General features: G+C 38.0%; 1 protein-coding gene across 3 annotated transcripts in view; it reads left to right on the top strand.

Moving 5' to 3' along the window:
• The window catches only part of TMEM45A (transmembrane protein 45A), an 87,385-nt gene that overhangs the window by 52,719 nt on the left and 16,214 nt on the right, over positions 1–18,452 (top strand). For 2 of the 3 annotated variants that reach the window (XM_010978462.3, XM_064496005.1), the window contains exons 2-5: positions 6,866–6,936; positions 11,603–11,794; positions 13,081–13,293; positions 14,728–14,912. In XM_010978462.3, coding sequence (XP_010976764.1) covers positions 11,605–11,794; positions 13,081–13,293; positions 14,728–14,912 — 588 coding nt within the window. In that variant the 5' untranslated portion in view covers positions 6,866–6,936; positions 11,603–11,604. The remainder of the gene's footprint in view (positions 1–6,865; positions 6,937–11,602; positions 11,795–13,080; positions 13,294–14,727; positions 14,913–18,452) is intronic. The other variant, XM_064496012.1, reaches the window with a different exon arrangement.

Raw genomic sequence — 18,452 nt, 5'->3', positions numbered from 1 at the left:
AGAAGACAATCTTTTGAATAAATGGCACTAGAACAACTGTATATCCACAAGCAAAGACAAAACAAAACAAGAATCTAGACACAGTCCTTCTATTTTTCACAAAAGTTAACTCAAAATGGATCAAGGACTTATATGTAAAAAACAAACTATAAAACTTCTAGAAGATAACATAAGAGAAAATCAAGGTGACCTTGGGTGTGATGAGTTTTTAGATATAGCATCAAGTACACGAGCCATGAAAGAAAAAAATGTGTTAGACTACATGATAATTAAACATTTCCAATCTGTGAAAGACACTTTGAAGAGAATGAAAAGATAAGCCACAGACTGGGAGAAAATATTTGTAATTCCTATGTCTGGTAAAGGACAGATATCCAAAATATACAAAGAACGCTCAGGAGTCAATGATAGGAAACATACTGTACACCGAAATTGACACAACATTGTAAACTGACTATACTTCAATAAGAAAGAATGCAAATTAAAAAAGAAAAAAAAAGTCAACAATAAAAAAACAAAAAACCCAATTTAAAAGTAAGCAAAAGATCTTAACAGACACTTCACCAAAGAAGATATGCAGATAAATTATCTTATGTCTTCATGGGTCCGCAGATTAAAACAACAATGAGGTACTATCACATACCTATTAGAATGGCCAAAATCCAGAATACTGACAACACCAAATGCTAGAGAGGATAAGGATCCAAAACACTGTCTCATTTGTTGCTGGAGGAGAGTGCCATATGGGACAGCCATTTTGGAAGAGAGTTTGGCAGATTCTCACAAAACTAATTATACTCTTACCCTATGACTTAGGAATGTACTGTAGCTATTTATTCAAAAAAGTTGGGAACTGATGTCTATACAAAAACCTGCACATGACTGTTTATAACACTGTGTAATATAATCACCCCAAATGGAAGCAACCAAGATGTCCTTCAATAGGTGAATGAATAAAAACCAAAATGAAACGATACATTCATACAATGGAATATTATTCTGCAATAAAAAGAAATGAATTATCAAGCTACAAAAAAAAATGGAGGAAATTTAAGTGCACATTGCTAAGTGAAAGGATTCAATCTGAAAAGCCTACATACTGTGTAATTCCAGTTATATGACATTCTGGAAAAGGCAAAACTCTAGAAATAGTAGAAAGATCAGTAGTTGCCAGAGGCTCGGGGCAGGGAGGAAGGGATGAATAGGTGGGAGCAAAGGAGATTTTTGTGGCATATTCTGTATGACACTGTGGCAATGATGGATATATGACATTATGCATTTGTCAAAACCCACAGAACTGTAAAACACAACAAGTGAACCCTAATGTAAATTATGGACTTTAGTTAATAACAATGTGTCATGATTGGTTCATCAGTTGTAACAAATGCACCACACTAATGCGAGATGTTAGTAATTAGGAAACTGTGAGGGTGGGAGAAAGAAAACACACAGAACTCTGGAATTCCTGCTCAATTTTCTGTAAGCCTAAAACTTCTCTAAAAAGTGATCTATTAATTTAAAAACATAATGAAAAGCACAAAAAGTAATATGGCAAACACTTGTGTTCCTACTATGCAGAACTGATGTTTTTGTATTATTTGCTTCAAGTTTTTCTTTCTTTTAAATAAAAGAAATAAAATATTTAGGTTAAGCCCTCCTTGGCTTCCCTCAGTTCTAGTCCCCTCCCCCTCCCCAAAGGAAACTACTATAACTAGTGCGTATCCTCACTTTTATATTTTTATATTCATAGATGTGCATGAGCAATGAGTTGTATTATTTTTCAGGTGTTTAAAAACAATACATGAGTTGCATCAAACTATAACAGTGTTTTGCAACTTGCATTTTCCACTCAACCTAATGCTTTAAAAATCTATCCATGTTGCTAAATATAGATCTAATGCTTTTATCTTAAAGAAGTCTTTTTAAACTGTAATATCATATTCTGTCATGTATATGTTACTTGATGTTATTTTTCTATTTCTCTACTGATGGATATTCAGGTTATTTCTAATTTTATGTTACTGCTACCAGTGCAGCCATAAATTTTGTTTTTTTTTTTGGACATATGCTAGAGAACGTGTCTGTGAGTTTTTCCAGGGTACATAAAACAAATGGGATTGCTGGATTGTGACTGGCAATTCAGTTTACGCTTCTAGTAGTATACGAGTGTTCCTATTTCCTCAGTCTCCAATTCTTGATATAATAGATCTTTAAAATTTTGTCACTCTAATAGATGAAAAATACCTCTGCTTTAAATTTAGTTTTCTTTGATTTCTAGTGAAATTGAACATTTTTTTTCATATGATTACTGGACATTAAGGTTTTGCCTTGTGTTGAATTGTCTGTTCTTATTCTTCACTCATGTTAGGAGGGGTGTCGGGGAGCAGGTTTTTTCCCTAATTGATTCCTAGTTAAAAATGACATTCTGGGAAGGGAAGATATAGCTCAGTGGTAGAGTGCATGCTTAGTATGCACAAGGTCATGGGTTTGATCCCCAGTACCTTCATTAAATAAATAATAAATAAATAAATAAGCCTAATTACCCCCCCCCAAAATCAAAAAAACTTTTAAAAAATGACATTCTGGCTACTCAGCCTTCATCAGTTACATTTATTGCAAATATCTTCTCTGTCTTGTGTCTTTTACCTTTATTTATGGTACCTTGTGGTAGAGGTACTATAGAACCTGGGCTAGATACGAATCCTAGTTCCATTACTCATCACCTGTGTGGCCATGGACATCTTAGTTCCTCTCTAACCTTGCTCTCTATTTCTTCATCTGCAAAATTGGAGGGACAATAGTATCTACTTCAGAGGGTTCCTGTGAAGATTAAATGAATTAAAATGCAAAGCACTTACTTGAAAGGAGACTGGTAAACAGAAAGCAATCAATAAATGTGCTTTTGACATATAGAAGTTTCAAGTTTTTTGTTGCTATACAAAATAGATGTAATTTTTTTTTTTGCTTTTATACATAATAGAATTTCATTTCCAAGTCACATAAAATAGTCATGAAAGTACAGTACTCAGGGATGGAATTGCAGATCCACAAAGTTGTCAGGAATAATCCTCTTCCAGGTTCACTGCTCCTTCTCTTCAATATGGGCCTTATCCTCATAATCTAAAATAGTTGCTAAAGCTCCAGCCATCAGAATCATGTTTCAGGCTGCAGGAAAGAAGGAAGGGCAGAAGTGTTTGTTCTTTTCAGTTAGCTTCATTGAAGTATAATTTACATGCTCTAAAGTTTATCCCAAAATTTTAAGTGTGTAATTTGATGAGTTTTGACAAATGTATACACTTGTGTAATTATCTTAGATGTAATACACATCTAAGTGCATGTTTAGTGTTATAAAAAGTTAAAAAGTGGTGCACTGCTTTCCAATGGGGCTGCACATTTTGTGCTCCCACCTGCAGTGTATGAGGTCCAGTTGGTCCATATTCTTTCCAGTATGTGGTATTGTCAGTCTTTTAAAATTTAGCCATTCTAGTGGATGTGTATTGGTATTTGTTACTTTAATTAGCATTTCCTAAATGGCTAATGATATTAAACAGCTTTTCCTGTGCTTCTTTACTAATCATACATGAAAGTTTTAATTTTTGACATCACATTTATCTGTCCTTTCATTATTTTGGTTTTTTTTGTTGTTGTTTTTGTTGGTTTTTTTTTTTTTTTTTGTATCTTGTTTTAAAAAGTCCTCTCCTATCCTAGGCTCAAAAACATATTTTGGAATATTTTCTTCTAAAAAGTTTTAAAAATTGATTTTTCACAATTAGCTCTTTAATCCACCTGGAATTTATTTTTGAATCTTGTGTGAAGTAGGGACCTAGTTTAATTTTTATCTGTAACTAGGGATTCATCTGTGGAAAAAAAAAACAGAAAAGAAAAAAGCAAAACCATTAACCTTCCTGCTGATTGGTATCTTGTACTGTCATTTCTGCCACTTATCCACTTCTCTTATGTTCAGCTGTATTTTCTGTTATCTCTTACTTCTATGGTAGGAGTGACTTCAACATCTCCTGTATGCTTATACCACCGTGAGTTTATTCTGTCTTCCTTATTTCTGAAGTGCACTTTCCTTTTAGCTCCACCTTTCAAAATTCCACTCATTCTTCATGGTCTAGCTCAAGTGGCCCTTACAGTCTTTCAGGAGCCTGTCATATGCCTCTCTCCTCCCCTGAATTAAAGGAGAGGCCTCAGCACACCTCGGACTTTACTATAAGTCTTAGCTCATCTCTGGTGCTACAATCATAGGTGTTTGTCTTCTTTAGCCTGACACACTGTAAGCCCTATGTGTTGCTATGATTGACAGAATAATGTTTCCACTCCCATGTACTAGTTCCTGGAACTTGTGATTACCTTACATGGCAGAAGGTTTTGCCTAGGTGATTAAATCAACAACCTTGAGTTGGAGAGATTGTCCTGGCAGTCCGAGTCTAATCATGTGTGTCCTTAAAATCGAGCAACATTTACCAGCTGAGTTAAAGCAGCAATAGAAAATGGATACACTTGCTCACCACAGAGTCCTCTATAATTTGAAGCAGATCCTTAGATAAATGTGAAGTCCTCAGTCTTTGTTCATCAACCTGAATTGTGAAGCAACATGAAGCCTGGAACTGTAGAATGACTTCTTTAGGTTCTTACCACAGGGGTGGGGAGGTAACTAGCTTTATTTGCTTATTTATTTTTATTGGAGGTACTGGATTGAACCCAAGACCTCATGCATGCGAGGCATGCACTCTACCACTGAGCTATACCCTGCCCCAATTGCATCTAGACCTTTGTCACATTAAGTCTTTGCAGACTACTCAGCCTGGCTTTTCTTTTTGTTGGCAGCTCTGTGCATTCTGACATTGACTACAGTAGTGATAAATAAGTACTCAGGCTACGTGCAGAGCTTCACCTCATTTACGTGAGCTGACAGCTCAGTGGCAGAGTCCCAGAGAGAGAAGCCCTTTCCCGACAGTTTGACCTGCTCAGCGGTGCTTGATGAAGACTGTTTGATGAGGCTATTCACCAACCTTATCCCAGGGAAAATCAGTATGGGATTTGGAATCAGACATGTAAGGAACTTGGAATCCTAGCTTTGTTCTTTACTGTGACTTTTAGAGTAGGTTAGTAAATCTCTTGGAGTCTCAGTTTCCTCATACCTATGGTGGAAATTATACTCCCTCAAGTTGTCTTACAGAATGAATAAGGAGATACATGAGAAGTTATTAGCACATAGTAGGTGTTCAGTGAGTGCTGGCTTCCTATCCATCTCAGGTGCAACACCAGTAACAGAAACAATACAGCCTTCTGTTTATTTTGAAGAGTTGGCTGGAGGCAGGTAATGCAACACGACATTTGTTCTTACTTTCTATTTGTTGGTTTTGTGTTTCAAGACATAGGACTTTGGATTGCCTTACCCTGTCTCATATTTTCAGGTTTAGAGTTCTGTTTGTCATTCTGGGTTATTGGTTAAGAATAGCCCATGTGACATGGATGGCTTTTGTTAATCAAAAATTGAGAGGAGTATGGAAATAAGAGCCAGGGGTATAGAAGAGATCAAAATAAAATAAAATAATATTTTAATAATACCTGATCAAAAGAATAAAATAAATAGAATGGCAGCACTCTGGGATGGTTATTATTTCCTGACAGAGCCAGATCATCCTTCTGGCCTTGAGAGCTGCTGTTGGACCACCCATGTTTGCTCAATATGAAGCCTGATGTGAGCAAACACATCAGGCTTATGACATTGATAGGAGACAAATAGCCTCTGGGGTATGGTGATGGGGAGGCCATCTTTAAATCTTAGTGTCTTAGCGCCACTTTGCTTGTCTTCACATACTCTAAGCCTTTGGTTCTCAATACTCAAGAATACACAAAAATCAACTGGTGAGTGCTAGTTAAAAATGCAGACTTCTGCACCTCTTGCTGCTGATGGATTCTGTAGATCTGAAGCGGAGCCCAGGAATCTGCATTTAATTAGCCACTATAGCTATTTCTGATCCTGGTTGCCATCCAGGTCAGTGTTTCAGGGAGGTGGGGTCCCAGGCAGGAGCTCATCATTTATCAGCTATTTACTGAGTGCTAACTAGGTGTGAAGCCTTATAGGGGACATGGCCCTTGCTCACTAAGAGTTTATTTACATTGAGAGGGGGAAATAAGACTTGTATACAGACAGGATAACAGCTGCTGGCTCTCCAGATTAGAGTCAGACTGTTGCTTTTTCCTTGTTTGCATTTCACTTTGTGCAAGCCTCACTTTGGTTTCGAATGATTTATTCCAACTTTTGTATTCACTCATCTCTCCATCAGATTGTATATTCCTTGAGCACATGTGAGCTTCATTGTTGACCTACAGCAGTTTTGTTCCATCATCTTTTCTTATTCCTATAACTTTGATTTTGGCCATGACTCCAACCTTAGCACCGGTGGCAGTCTCTTCCTTGAGGGACTGTTTTAGAAAATGGTTTGTCTTTATAGGACTTATTGGTCATACTTTATGATGTTACTGCTGCCATAACCAATTCCCTTTGTCATCTGTCCATCTTGATGGCCTGGAAGAGATAGAGCAAAGATCAGATATGCTCCATTGTCTTTGGTTCTCACAGCACATGGGACATGTCTGTGGCGATGTGGGTTGGGTGTCAAGGTGAATCTCATTGAGAAATATGCTATGGCACAACATTTGGACAGGTAAGTAGGATGTTCAAAGGGTGTGGTCCTTAGATCTACAAATATTCAGGCATTGTGACATATTCTGAAGGCTTATCTGCTCACCTTCATGCTGGGAAGACATGAACATGTTGATTTAGTCTCTAAGAAGGAAGACTGGGCAGTTTTAAATTTCGACCAATCAGTATCTGCTTTTCCTTCTTTAGATCAGAACCATTGTAAATTCTTGGGAGAAAAGAATTGAGAAGTTGGACTTGACATTGAGGAAAGTGTGAAGGTAAGGATAATTTAACTAAGAAATGTCTTTCAAAACAGTTGAAATTTGGCAGAGTACTGGTATGGAGTGATGGAAAATCAAAAGTAATTTAAAGCCACATATGCTTGTATACACTTTGCTTTGAGAATTAAGGTAAATAGTAAAGTGAAGCCCAGGAAATAGTTCAAATTGGTTTAATGATTAGAATATACAAATGACTTGAAATATGAGTCACTAATTAAGAGTTAGGAATATTTTATTTTGGTGGTGGCTCAAGATGAATTTTTAGTTTAAATTTTTCTGCATGGTATTCATTTTATAGTGAAGTGAAGTGTTTGGTTGAGATTGCACCAAGAAAATTATAGAATCTCTTTGGGCTATTTTGAGTTCTCTCCTCTTTCTGTGCACAGACCTGGTCTGTAGTTTAAGTGGCTTTGGTTAATAGGAATTAACACCTAACACCTGATTTAGATCTTGAGCTTTGCCCAATATTATCCTTAAGTGCTAGAGTTTAAAATGTTTTGGGTGGTGAGTGAGTATGTGTGTATGGCAGGGGGTGGTCAGCAAAGAGGAGCCAATGAGGGTGTCAGAAGTTGTTTCTTGTCTTAGCACTGGGGGTGGTGATATTTGGCATCATTAGGAGCAGAGGGGTTTTTTGGATGGGGAGGAGTATAAATTTGTAGGATGAATGGCAGCTGGACGCCAGTAGATTGAATCTTGAAGCCCATCATTTTAGGTCTGCCTGAACACTTTCCCCACGAGATTACCAAAGTGATGAGATTGAGTAGGGAGGGGATGTTGAAGGAGGACCTTTCAGTTCGCTATCCTGGTGATTTTCCCTCGGGTTCCTGCTGGCTGTTTGTCAGATATGTTCTGCTCTGTGGTAGGGGAAAGCCCTGTGTTCTCCTTCCAAGTGCAATGTGCCTGCTTTTTGGATTGAGATCTAATTAAATTCTGGACTACTTGGTGTTTACAAGCAGTGAGTTGCTCCTGCAGGAAATAGTAAATCAGGGAACAAAAGATGGATAGAAAATGGTATTCTAGGAGTTAAGAGTGAAGTGACCTTTGAGAATCTGAGGGATTGTTTTTTTCTTTCCAATGAAAGTGAAATAAAGAGAATGTCATTTTTATTGCCAGAAGCAACTGGGTCTATTGGGTCCTGCCAGGCAAATATAGCAAAGCTGCTTTGACTTCATTTTTTTTTTTTTTTTGCATCTTTTAAACAGAGAAAGATTGGAAACATCAGATTGCTGCAGATTAAAAGGCAAAAGATACAGAAGTTCTATAACTGATGGAGGAACAAGGAGTCATTTCTTTCCCCACTCTGATCATCTCAAAATCTTTCAACTATTCCCCATTGCTTGCTATCACATCCTAATGGCTGTGCTGAAATATATTGTTCCATTCTGCCCTTGGGGTAGCAGGAACCTGTTAGCTGGTCATTAATGTGGGTCAGGAGGATTATTTGACCTAGAGATACACATTCAGAGATTTTCATGTTATCTCCAATGTAGGCAATATGTTTTATATGTGTGTTCAAAGTATTTATTAGGAAAGTCTAAACATTTAATAGCAACTACAGTTTTGTAACTCTGTTTTGGAATTTTCATCCTTTTTTCATATATTAGGAGCCTCAAAAAACAAAACAAAACAAAACAAAACAAAACAAAACCCCGATGGCCCAGGCCCCTAATCTCTGAGAGGCCCCAGCTGCCTGCGACATAGGCTCTCACAATACAGTAATGGACATAGAGGCCAAAGGAGAAGGCAGACTTCTAGTGACTAGATCACACAGAGAATTCATTAAAGTGAGAACTGGGTACCTTGAGAAGGTATAAGATGGGCCATCTCCTGCCTGGGCCATGAGGGAGGATTTCCCCGGGCAGATAAAACTGAAGAGGCTAGGGGAAGTCAGCCAAGTTTGGGGCAGGAGAAGGTTGACATAAGCAGCAGAAGCAGTAGGTCTTAATAACCAATTAGTTTTTAGGGACACAGGTGGACTCTAGGATGGTTGTCATATTTTGAGTTTGGGCGAGTGGGTGAATGGTGAGTGGGTTACCAAGATAGGTAAGTAGGGGAGAAACTGTTTTCTGGTAACGGGTCGGGGAGGGGTAGGATGATTAATTCAATTTTCTGGTATGTTGAGTAAGCGTGGCCTTTGAAACATCAGAGTAGAGATGTTGTATAAATATGTGATCCTGTAGTATAAGGAGGGCTTAGTTACTCTTGTTAACTTAGAGCTTCACAGTGTATAAGGCACTATCCAGGTTCAGGGGGAATAGAAGAATAGATTCATGGTCTCTGCTTTCAAGGAGCTTATTCTCTAATTGTAGTCAAGGAGTTAAATAACCACAGAAGATTCTAGTAACCCTCCAAGACAAGAGTGGAGGAGAAATGTTACAGGCAGCCCTTGAATGATTGTTAAGTGAATTGTGTAAGTGCTTCTTGCTTTTCTGCAGTTGGTAACCAAGTAGAATTGCTCATCTGGTTTTACTTTCATAGTTTGAGATGGGTTGAGGATAACATGAGTTTGTTTCTTAGTACAGGGGGTTATTTGCTTTGGAATAACTCATCTTAATTTTATGTGGTAGAAAATTTATTTGTCTTATTTTACAGAGGCGGAAACTGAGGCACTGAGAGGTTAAATAACTTGCTCAAAGTCATGTAGCAGGTTAATGGTAAAGTTGGGATTCTGATCTAATCAGTTGGAATCCAAAGTCCTCTTTCCTCAGTTTTTTCAAAATCCTGTTCTCTTTACTAAATGTATCCCCTATCATTTAAGTTATTTGAAAGATTTATTTTTAGTGGCTGCAAAATTTAATCATTCTCCTAATTTTAGACATATACATTGTTTCTGATTTGGCACCTGTATTTCTGGTTATATCTTTAGGATAAATTCTTGGAAGTGGATTTCCTGTACCAAAGAATATAAAATCCTTCAGGCTCCTTAAGAACACATCTTTTCCCAGAAAAAATTCTTTTCCAGGAAAGTTCAAACAATTTACAGTCTAGATGTGCTTTTCAATCCCACGTAGGAGTATTTTTCAACCAGTGGTTGCCTAAGCCAAGACAAATAAGAGGACTGAGTAACACTATGATAAAGATGGTGGTCAGGGTAGTGAATTACAGATGCTGTTAGGAGCAGGAAAGAACTCCAGGTGTCATCTAGGCCACTCCCTTTTGTTAATTAAGAGCCAAGGCTCAGAGAGGTTAAGGGACATGGTTCAAACCATACCACTAATTAGTGTCAGAGTAGATGCTGCATTTAGCACTATGTAATAAGTTAGTCAGAGTCTCTTGGATGGTTTGGATGGTTCAGGTGTGTGCTGAAGTGTCCATTTGGAGTCTCAACTGCAGATTTAAGACACTCTGAGTCAGCTTCATAGTTCCTCCTTGAAACTTCACAGTTGTGACAAAGGGATGTGGAATTAATCCAAAGGGGTCTGCCTGGTACTGAGAAGTCCAGTACCCACCCAAGGATATAAAGAACTCTTCTGGGCCAGGGTGTATCCTGAAATCCCCTTGCATGAGTTCTCCTGCATCTGGCCTACTGTTAGATACATAGGGATGATTCTGAACTCTCTCTTTGTTATTCTGTAGGTGGTGTAATATGTTTGAACAAAGAGATGCTCACATAATTCAAGACTGGTTTTCTATAGCACTGACCAAAAAAAGGAGGATATTTCTGTTTCTTATTGCTCTATCATGTAGCAATGGTGTAAACAGAATTTATAATTTGATTTGTCTTGGTATCCACCTGGAAAGGATGGGTTAGGCTGTTAAACCTCAACATTTCAGTGACTTAATACAATAAAGGGTTGTTTTTTGTAAAAATTAGATGCAGGCTGGTTGACTATCTTCTATGCTGCAGATATGCCGTGCCAAGTTTGTTAAGGCAGGGAAAAGAGAGTGAAGGGGATCATGTAGGCTCTTAACAGACTTAGCCTGGAAGTGACAAATGCCATGGTCCATTGGCCAGAACTAGAAACATGGTTCTGATTCAAATGGAGAAGAGGCTGGGGAAAGTGTGTGGACGAATACACAGGTATTTGATGTGCACTAATGGTCTCTTCCACACACATGATGCTTGATACTTTGAGGTTACCTACTTTACTTTATTTTTTTATTTAAAAAAATTTTTTTAACATTTTTTATTAAGAGATTACCTACTTTAAAAAATTGTAGGCAATTTTCTATCATTTCAAGTTTTAAACATAAAGGTAGAACTTTTCTAGTACTTTCAAACATGCTTAAAGTGTAACTGTTGGTTGAGTACATACTGTGATTTTAAGAAATCTTTTGAGATCCCTGTTAAAAGAATGAAACTTTTTTTCTTAATAGTTGTGAGATTCAGGCAAGTCATTTACCTTCTCTAAACCTATATCCCTATTGAAAGTGTGATTTAACCTCTCATTCATGGCTATGTTGTGAAAATTAGGTTAGAGATCGCATGTAAAACATTTGCCACAATGCCTAGACAAAAGTCAGAGCTGGACAGATGTGAATTTTTCTTCTTGTTGGCACTGCTGATATTGTAGTGGACCTCCTGCTGTCGATATGGGGTCCTCTGAATCAGTGGTGTATCCATAATCACCAGAAGACAACGTGCTTTATAGGAATAAACAATGTTTTGGCAAAGTGCTAGAAATGGAATGTCTTTATCTTCTATGTGTTCTTGTTTTGGTAGTCATGGGGAGTTTCAAAGGCCATGCTGTCCCTGGCACCTTCTTCTGTCTCATTGGTATTTGGTGGACTGTACGATGCATTCTGAAATACACTTTCAAAAAGCACAAGAGGACTTCCTTCCTGGATTCCAAAGCATTATTCCATCGAATAGAAATTTTGGAGGGGATCATAATAGTTGGAATGGCTCTAACTGGTAAGTGAACCATTTCTGTGTTCTGTTTTCTTTCTTGGGTATTTTCACATGCAAAAAGAAGATTCAATCTCAAAACCAGAAATTGCCAAAATGAATTTTTTATTCAAAAATATCTCTGAATACATATTCTAATTATAATTTCTATCTAATGTAATTTATTAGAAGGCAATGCTTCGTATTTATACAAAGGCCTATTCCTTAATGAATTAGTCACAGCAACTAACTTGCCTGCCCACTCAAGGTGAATTTTCTTTATAGAATTAGGTGGAGCTTTTGAAACAATTTTGTCGATTATTCTGATGCCTGAAAGAGTAAACTGTATCAGAAACCATTTATTAAAACGACACCAAAATAATCAAGTGATTATGGGAGGGCTTCAAAAATAAATTGTTGCAATGATAAATTGCTGATGGGCTGAACAGAGGGTTCAGAGTGAACCCTTATCTTCTGCACTCATCCTTTTTGTGTGAGTACTAGCTTAGAGAGATTTGACCAGATGACTTCTAAGGCCTTTCCATTGGCTGTAAGATTCTGTAAAAATGTTCTGTGTTTTTAGAGTTCCTTTTCAGCCTCTCCTTTATGAAAGGCAAAACTTCCTAATTTCCCTTTGGATTTCTTCATGCTTTGTTCACGGTGATAGGTCTTTGCCACGCACAACCATCAAATTACAGACCAACCATTTCCAAAGAGAGGAATTTCCTTGCCAAATTCTACAGATTTACAAATAAAGCATCTTTAAGAAAGCTTAACTGTTTGTGTAACTGACTAGACTATATGCTTTATCTGTCTGTGCTTTCTCAGTTATCCTTCATTGGGAAGAAGCTGAACTCTAGCATTTTTATCCTGAATCGTGCACAACTCTCAACCCAAAGATGTAGTGTGCAAGAGGGAAGTAATCAGCCTCTAAAGGACTAATCTCACAAATCTGAATCCCAAATTATTCAGGATTTATCTAGTGATTAGATTAAAACAGTAACTAATATCATCAGTGGAACTGATCATGGAACTAAGTAGAACTAAGTTCATTAGCTTTGAAGATCTGAAATAGCTGTTGGACTAAATTGGTTATCTTTGACTAAAAGTGATTATCCGAACCATTATTTGAAGCTCCAGAACAAGCCTAAAGAATCGGTGCTCAGCTGTTAGGGAGCAGCCCAGAAAGAAGACTCAATGTCATGAAAGGACACTCTATTGGACTAAGCAGGAGGCTGGTCCTTCTGCATCTCCCTGTTTTCTCAGTAAAGTTATGGAGAAGGCTGCTAACACTGTGATATGTTCCTCTGCAGGCATGCTTGGAGAACAGTTTATTCCTGGAGGACCCTATCTGACCTTATATGACTATAAAGAGGGCCAGTGGGTCCAACTCATGGGCTGGCATCATTGTACCATGTACTTCTTCTTTGGGCTAATGGGTGTGTCAAAGATCCTATGTTCCACCATCAGGTCACTTCCTGTCTCCTTAACCAAGTTAATGCTTTCAATTGCCTTACTTGTGGAGGGTAAGTATGAGTGAGTATTTTTCATACACCTTTCACTATTATTGGACATTTGTCTAGCCCTTTATAATAATATTCCCTTAGTGTCCTGGGGCAGCCTTGATCCAAAGGGCCATCTGTTTGGACCATAGTGAGCTATTGAGATGTCCTAGACAGGATGCCAAAGATTTTCCCTCCCTACTGACTCATTTAGTACAACTAGACAAGCACAATCATTCAGTGTGCTTTATTCACATTTCATATCCTTCTTAAATAACCACCTACCATGGTTATTTATCTCTGGTTTATCCTGGAGATTATCATTATTCCATTTTTAACAAGTAAAACTGAGCTCAGAGTAGTGAAGCATGAACACCCTCAAACGAGGAGACCACTCACAGCAGAGTAGCTTCCACACCTACAAACTATCCTTTACTAATATTAATATAGTAAAACTCCAACATGACATGATAAGTAGGGTCCAAAAAATTCAGTCACATGAAAATGAGGTCATACCATTTTTTGTTCAGTTGGCCTCTCTGTTACTGTATAGGGAAATCATGAAAACAAGTATTCAATGATTTGTTTTTATGTATTTCATATATAAGGAATAGATTGATGCTAGGACTAAAAAAGCCCCAAATTGCCAGGAGGCAGTTATTTCCTGATGTTCACCTTGCCTCTCACATCTAAAGATAAGAGCTTTTGCGAAACACTCTTTGAGAACAAGAGCTGGATAAACATTGGGCACCAACAACCAATAGCATGACTCATTATCTCAGGGTGTTACTCTATTTTGAATGAACATCTTTCCCATCTCATCTAAATGGAAAGGGTGGAGATGAAGCTGGAATCTCTCCATGGGATTAAAAAATGTAGTTAGTTACTACTTCTTGGGAGCTTCCAGAGTAACTTACCATACCCATCAAAGTCCACTTTTATGATTTGTGCATTTATTTACTGCCTACAGGGGACTGAATTCCAGAGGCCAGACTTGGTCTCATTCTTCTGTGTATTGACCCTAATTCTCACTCCCCTGCCTCCATCATGATGAATAATAATTCATCCTCTTGCATAGAAGATGCCTTGAAATATGATTAGTTGGGAATGTCATAATGTGTTGGAGGAGAGAATAAAAGTTGGGGAAGGGAAAAAGAGATTTCAGATTCCAACCTAAAGAGATGGTGATTGCAAGAGGTTTCCATTATTGTGGGAAGCAGTGAGCACCTGATATTCGGGACAAACTTGTGTCTGTAAAGTTCTGTGGTGCATGCGCCTGCAGAGAGAGGGAGAGAGAGAGAGGGAGAGAGAGAGAGGGAGAGAGAGAGAGAGACAGAGGGAGAGAGAGAGAGGGAGAGAGAGAGAGAGGGAGAGAGAGATGGAGGGAGGAAGAGAGAGAAACAGTAGATATGCCTTGGTTTCACTGAAAAAGCCATTTTTTTTTTCTCCCTCTATCAGCTTTTGTCTTGTACAACCACACTCATGGCCGGGAAATTCTGGACATCTTTGTGCACCAGCTTCTGGTCTTGATCGTCTTTTTGGCAGGCCTGGTTGCCTTCATAGAGCTCTTCATACATGCTAATATAACCATAGAGCTTCTGCGGATTAGTCTGATCCTCCTCCAGGGCAGCTGGTTCTTTCAGGTGAGTTTGAGGGCTCCAGTTAATGTTCTTGGTGATTCCACCTGTAAGCTTCTCTCTTTAATTGGTGGGCATTTTTCTCTAGACCCCAAAAACTTCCTTTTGATGTGCTGCTTATTACAGTGAGAATGTGGGCCTTTGAGAGGTGATGTTTCTTTGAGTGGCTCAGCAGCCCAGTGGGAGCGTTGACAGAGCAGCAGGGAAGGTGGGGGGTAGGTGTGCCTGTCTTCGTCACACACCCGAGTATCCATTATGTAGGAACTCGGAGCTGGTGCTTTTAGCTGGAAGCAGTTCCTGATGCCCAAGCAGCTTAAAGCCTAATGGGTGCAGCAACATGGATGGACCTAGAGATCATCACACTGAGTGAAGTAAGTCAGGCAAAGAAAGACAAATATTGTGTGATATCATTTATATGTGGAATCTAAAAAAAAAAAAAAAAAGATACAAAGGAACTTATTTACAAAACAGATAGACTCATAGATATAGAAAACAAACTTATGGTTGCCAAAGGGGAAAGGAGGAAGAGGATAAATTTGGAATTTGGGATTAACAGACATATACTACTATATATGAAATAAATAAACCATGAGACCTACTGTATTACACAGGGAACTGTATTCAGTATCTTATAGTAACTTATAATGGAAAAGAATCTTGTATCTCAATCAGTGAATATATATTTTATAGGCTGATAAATTATAATCCGACATTCATATGTATATATTAAGAAAGTCCTGGATGAAAGGTGAATGTAGTTTAATCAGGGGAGTTTTCTTAGAGGAGATTTTAGTCCCCAGAGAGTAGGGGTTTGGGGTGACGAGGTTATTTCAGGGATTTTAGTTAAGCGTGGTAAGAATGCATTGGTAGGTGCAGGAGAGAAACGTCATGGTCAAAACGGAATAGGAAAGATGTCATATTCAAGCGTGTAGGGGAGGAGGAAGGCTTTTGCAGCAGAGGCTAGTAAAGAGTGGCTAGATTTAGTTATTGTGAAGGAAAAATGATACAGAAAAAAATAACGAGTATCTTATAATGTGATAAAATTGATCACTAGTAAATTTAACCAGCTTGTACGCAGAAGTTATTTTGTGAGATTATCATCTGCTTGGGAAGCTAAGTAGAAAGGGATGTAAAACACAATTGTGCATTCCATATGTCCTGATTGGAATATTTTACTATGTGTATGTATTGCCTATTCAAAAATGAAAATAAAATTTTAAAAATTTAAAAGAGGTAACTTCTGGTCAGGATGACACGGTGAGTTTATGCTTCAGTATATCTTCTCTGCTCCAGACAGATAACAATGACAGATAAAGCATCAAAAATACCTAGGAAATAAAAGAGAAATGTAAATAAAAAATAAAGTAAAAAAAAAAACCTAGCTGCAATTAAACAACACAGACAAAAACAGGGCAAGCCACGCTGAGGACCAGATACAGAGTAGAAATGCACAGCCAGGGTAGAGCTGGGCTGCAGGTCCAGAGCAGACTGTGATGATTGGGTGTTTGGCTCCAGAACTAAAAGGAAATTAAAGGTTCCTCTTGATGTGGGGGATGAAGCCAGGCTCTTGGAACTCTTTAATTATGTTGTTTATATAACCTCGATTCCTAATTGCTTGTCATCCAGTTGATCTTTCACTTTCTATTAGAAGTCTGCTAAAATTTTATATTGTTGTTGTGGATTTGTCAGTTTCTCCTTATTTTTGGTTTTTGCTTTAATGTTATGAGACTGTATTCTACTTATCTTTTTCTAGGTTTTTGAGTTGAAGTTTCATTTTTTTCTTCTCAATCTTCTTGTGTTTAAATAAGTACACATAAGGTTATAGATTTCCCTCCACACATTACTGCAGATTCCTCCCACGAGACTTGATGTGCTATAGGTTTCACTCTTGGGCAGTTATGAATGTTACATTCTCCATGTGCTTTCCTCTTTAATTTATGAGTTATTTAGGACTGTGCTTTTAAGTTTCCAAAAATATTCTTTTTCTTTTTATTGTCTGTTTTCAATTGCATTGCTTTGTAGCCAGAGAATGTGTTCTCTTTGAAATGTGTTGAGACTTTCTGTGGAATGGAGCCCAATGTCAGTGAGAGTAAATGTTCCATGTGTTTGGAAAGAAAGTGTATTCTGTCTTTGTTGGGTTCAGGATTCTCTGTATATATCCACCAAATCAAATTTGTTAAAGAGTTAAATATTCAAGTGAAGAGATTAGAAAGTAAGAACAAAAGGGAGGAAACCCGAAGAGAGTTGAAGAAAGGGGTAATAAAGATAAGAGCAGAATAGCGAATCAGTGTTCCATTAATAATTAGTGATTAATTAAATATCCAAGGGAGGAAGCGGTGGGTTATCATAACTAAGAACAGGCTGGCTTGATGTTGTCCCTTTAGGCAGAGAAATAATGTTTTCATATTTCCCCAAGAGTTCTTCTAAGGGAGAGCTATGAGATTAAAGTCCTTGGGCATCAGTGAGATTATTTTAAAAATTTTCCAATTGTCCGTATGTCTAGACTAATATCTTTTTTCCATCTGGTGACCAGGATAAATAACGTTTGGAGACTTAAAGAAAAATGAACGTTTAATACCAATGCAAACACACACACTGGCAGGAAATGAAGGTTTAGCCATAGTGCCTCTCCCCGTGACCCCTTCGATTCCTCTGAAACAACCATGTCTGGGGACTTAGGCGGATTTATTATGCTTCCACGTTTTTTTTTTGCTATGTGTAGTGTCTGAATGTTTATGCCCAAAACTCTATGTTAGGCAAATAATATTACATTGTGATTTGCTTTTCACCATATTTCTTCTCTTGCTATTTCTCCATACACTGTTAATACTAGTGCATAAACAGTATATAAACAGATTAGAGAAAGAGCGTAGTTAGATTCTTGGAACCATAAGTATGGAGACGTGAACCAAATGAGGCAAATGCTCACATTGGACACATTTTTTACAACTCATATATGAATGATTAGGTAATAGACAAACCTAGAGGGAATTAATTCCCATCCCAACCTGTATCAGTGATTTCTTTCCTGAACCACATTATAGCCAAATATGTTTTCTCAAAAGCCTAACCACATCATGCAATTTAAAAAAGAAAAAAAAAATCCCTTAAGCCCACTGATTCCATGAATCGTGTTTTCTCTGAGGCTTTGCATGGGAGAATATTTCTGAAGCTCACCTTTGCACTCTGTCGTTCCCAAGTTCCTGCCCTTTGTTGTCAGAGCTGCAAGGCACAGTCAGAGAACAAGGAAGACTCCCTTGCTGCTGCATCTCATAATTTTGGGCAATTGCTTCTGTAGCATCTCCCAGCTCCACTCATTGCCCCAGCAGCTCCCAGAACCCCCAGATCCCCGGGCCCGAACTGAAACTCAACCTTGCCTTACCTTTAAGAAAGATAAACGTTCATTCAAAAATGACAAAAAGACCCAACTATGCAGCAGTGGTCTGAAGACCCAAGTAAGCAGCAGTGGTCTGAGGTCTGATATGGTAGATCAAACACTTGCTTAGGCTTATGGTGTTGACATAAGTGATGAGAGAGGAAGATATA

The sequence above is a fragment of the Camelus dromedarius genome, chromosome 2 (genome assembly GCF_036321535.1).
Source record: "Camelus dromedarius isolate mCamDro1 chromosome 2, mCamDro1.pat, whole genome shotgun sequence".
Lineage (NCBI taxonomy): Eukaryota > Metazoa > Chordata > Mammalia > Artiodactyla > Camelidae > Camelus > Camelus dromedarius.
The sequence above is the reverse complement of the archived record's forward strand: the minus strand, read 5'-3'. Positions and strand labels throughout refer to the sequence as shown.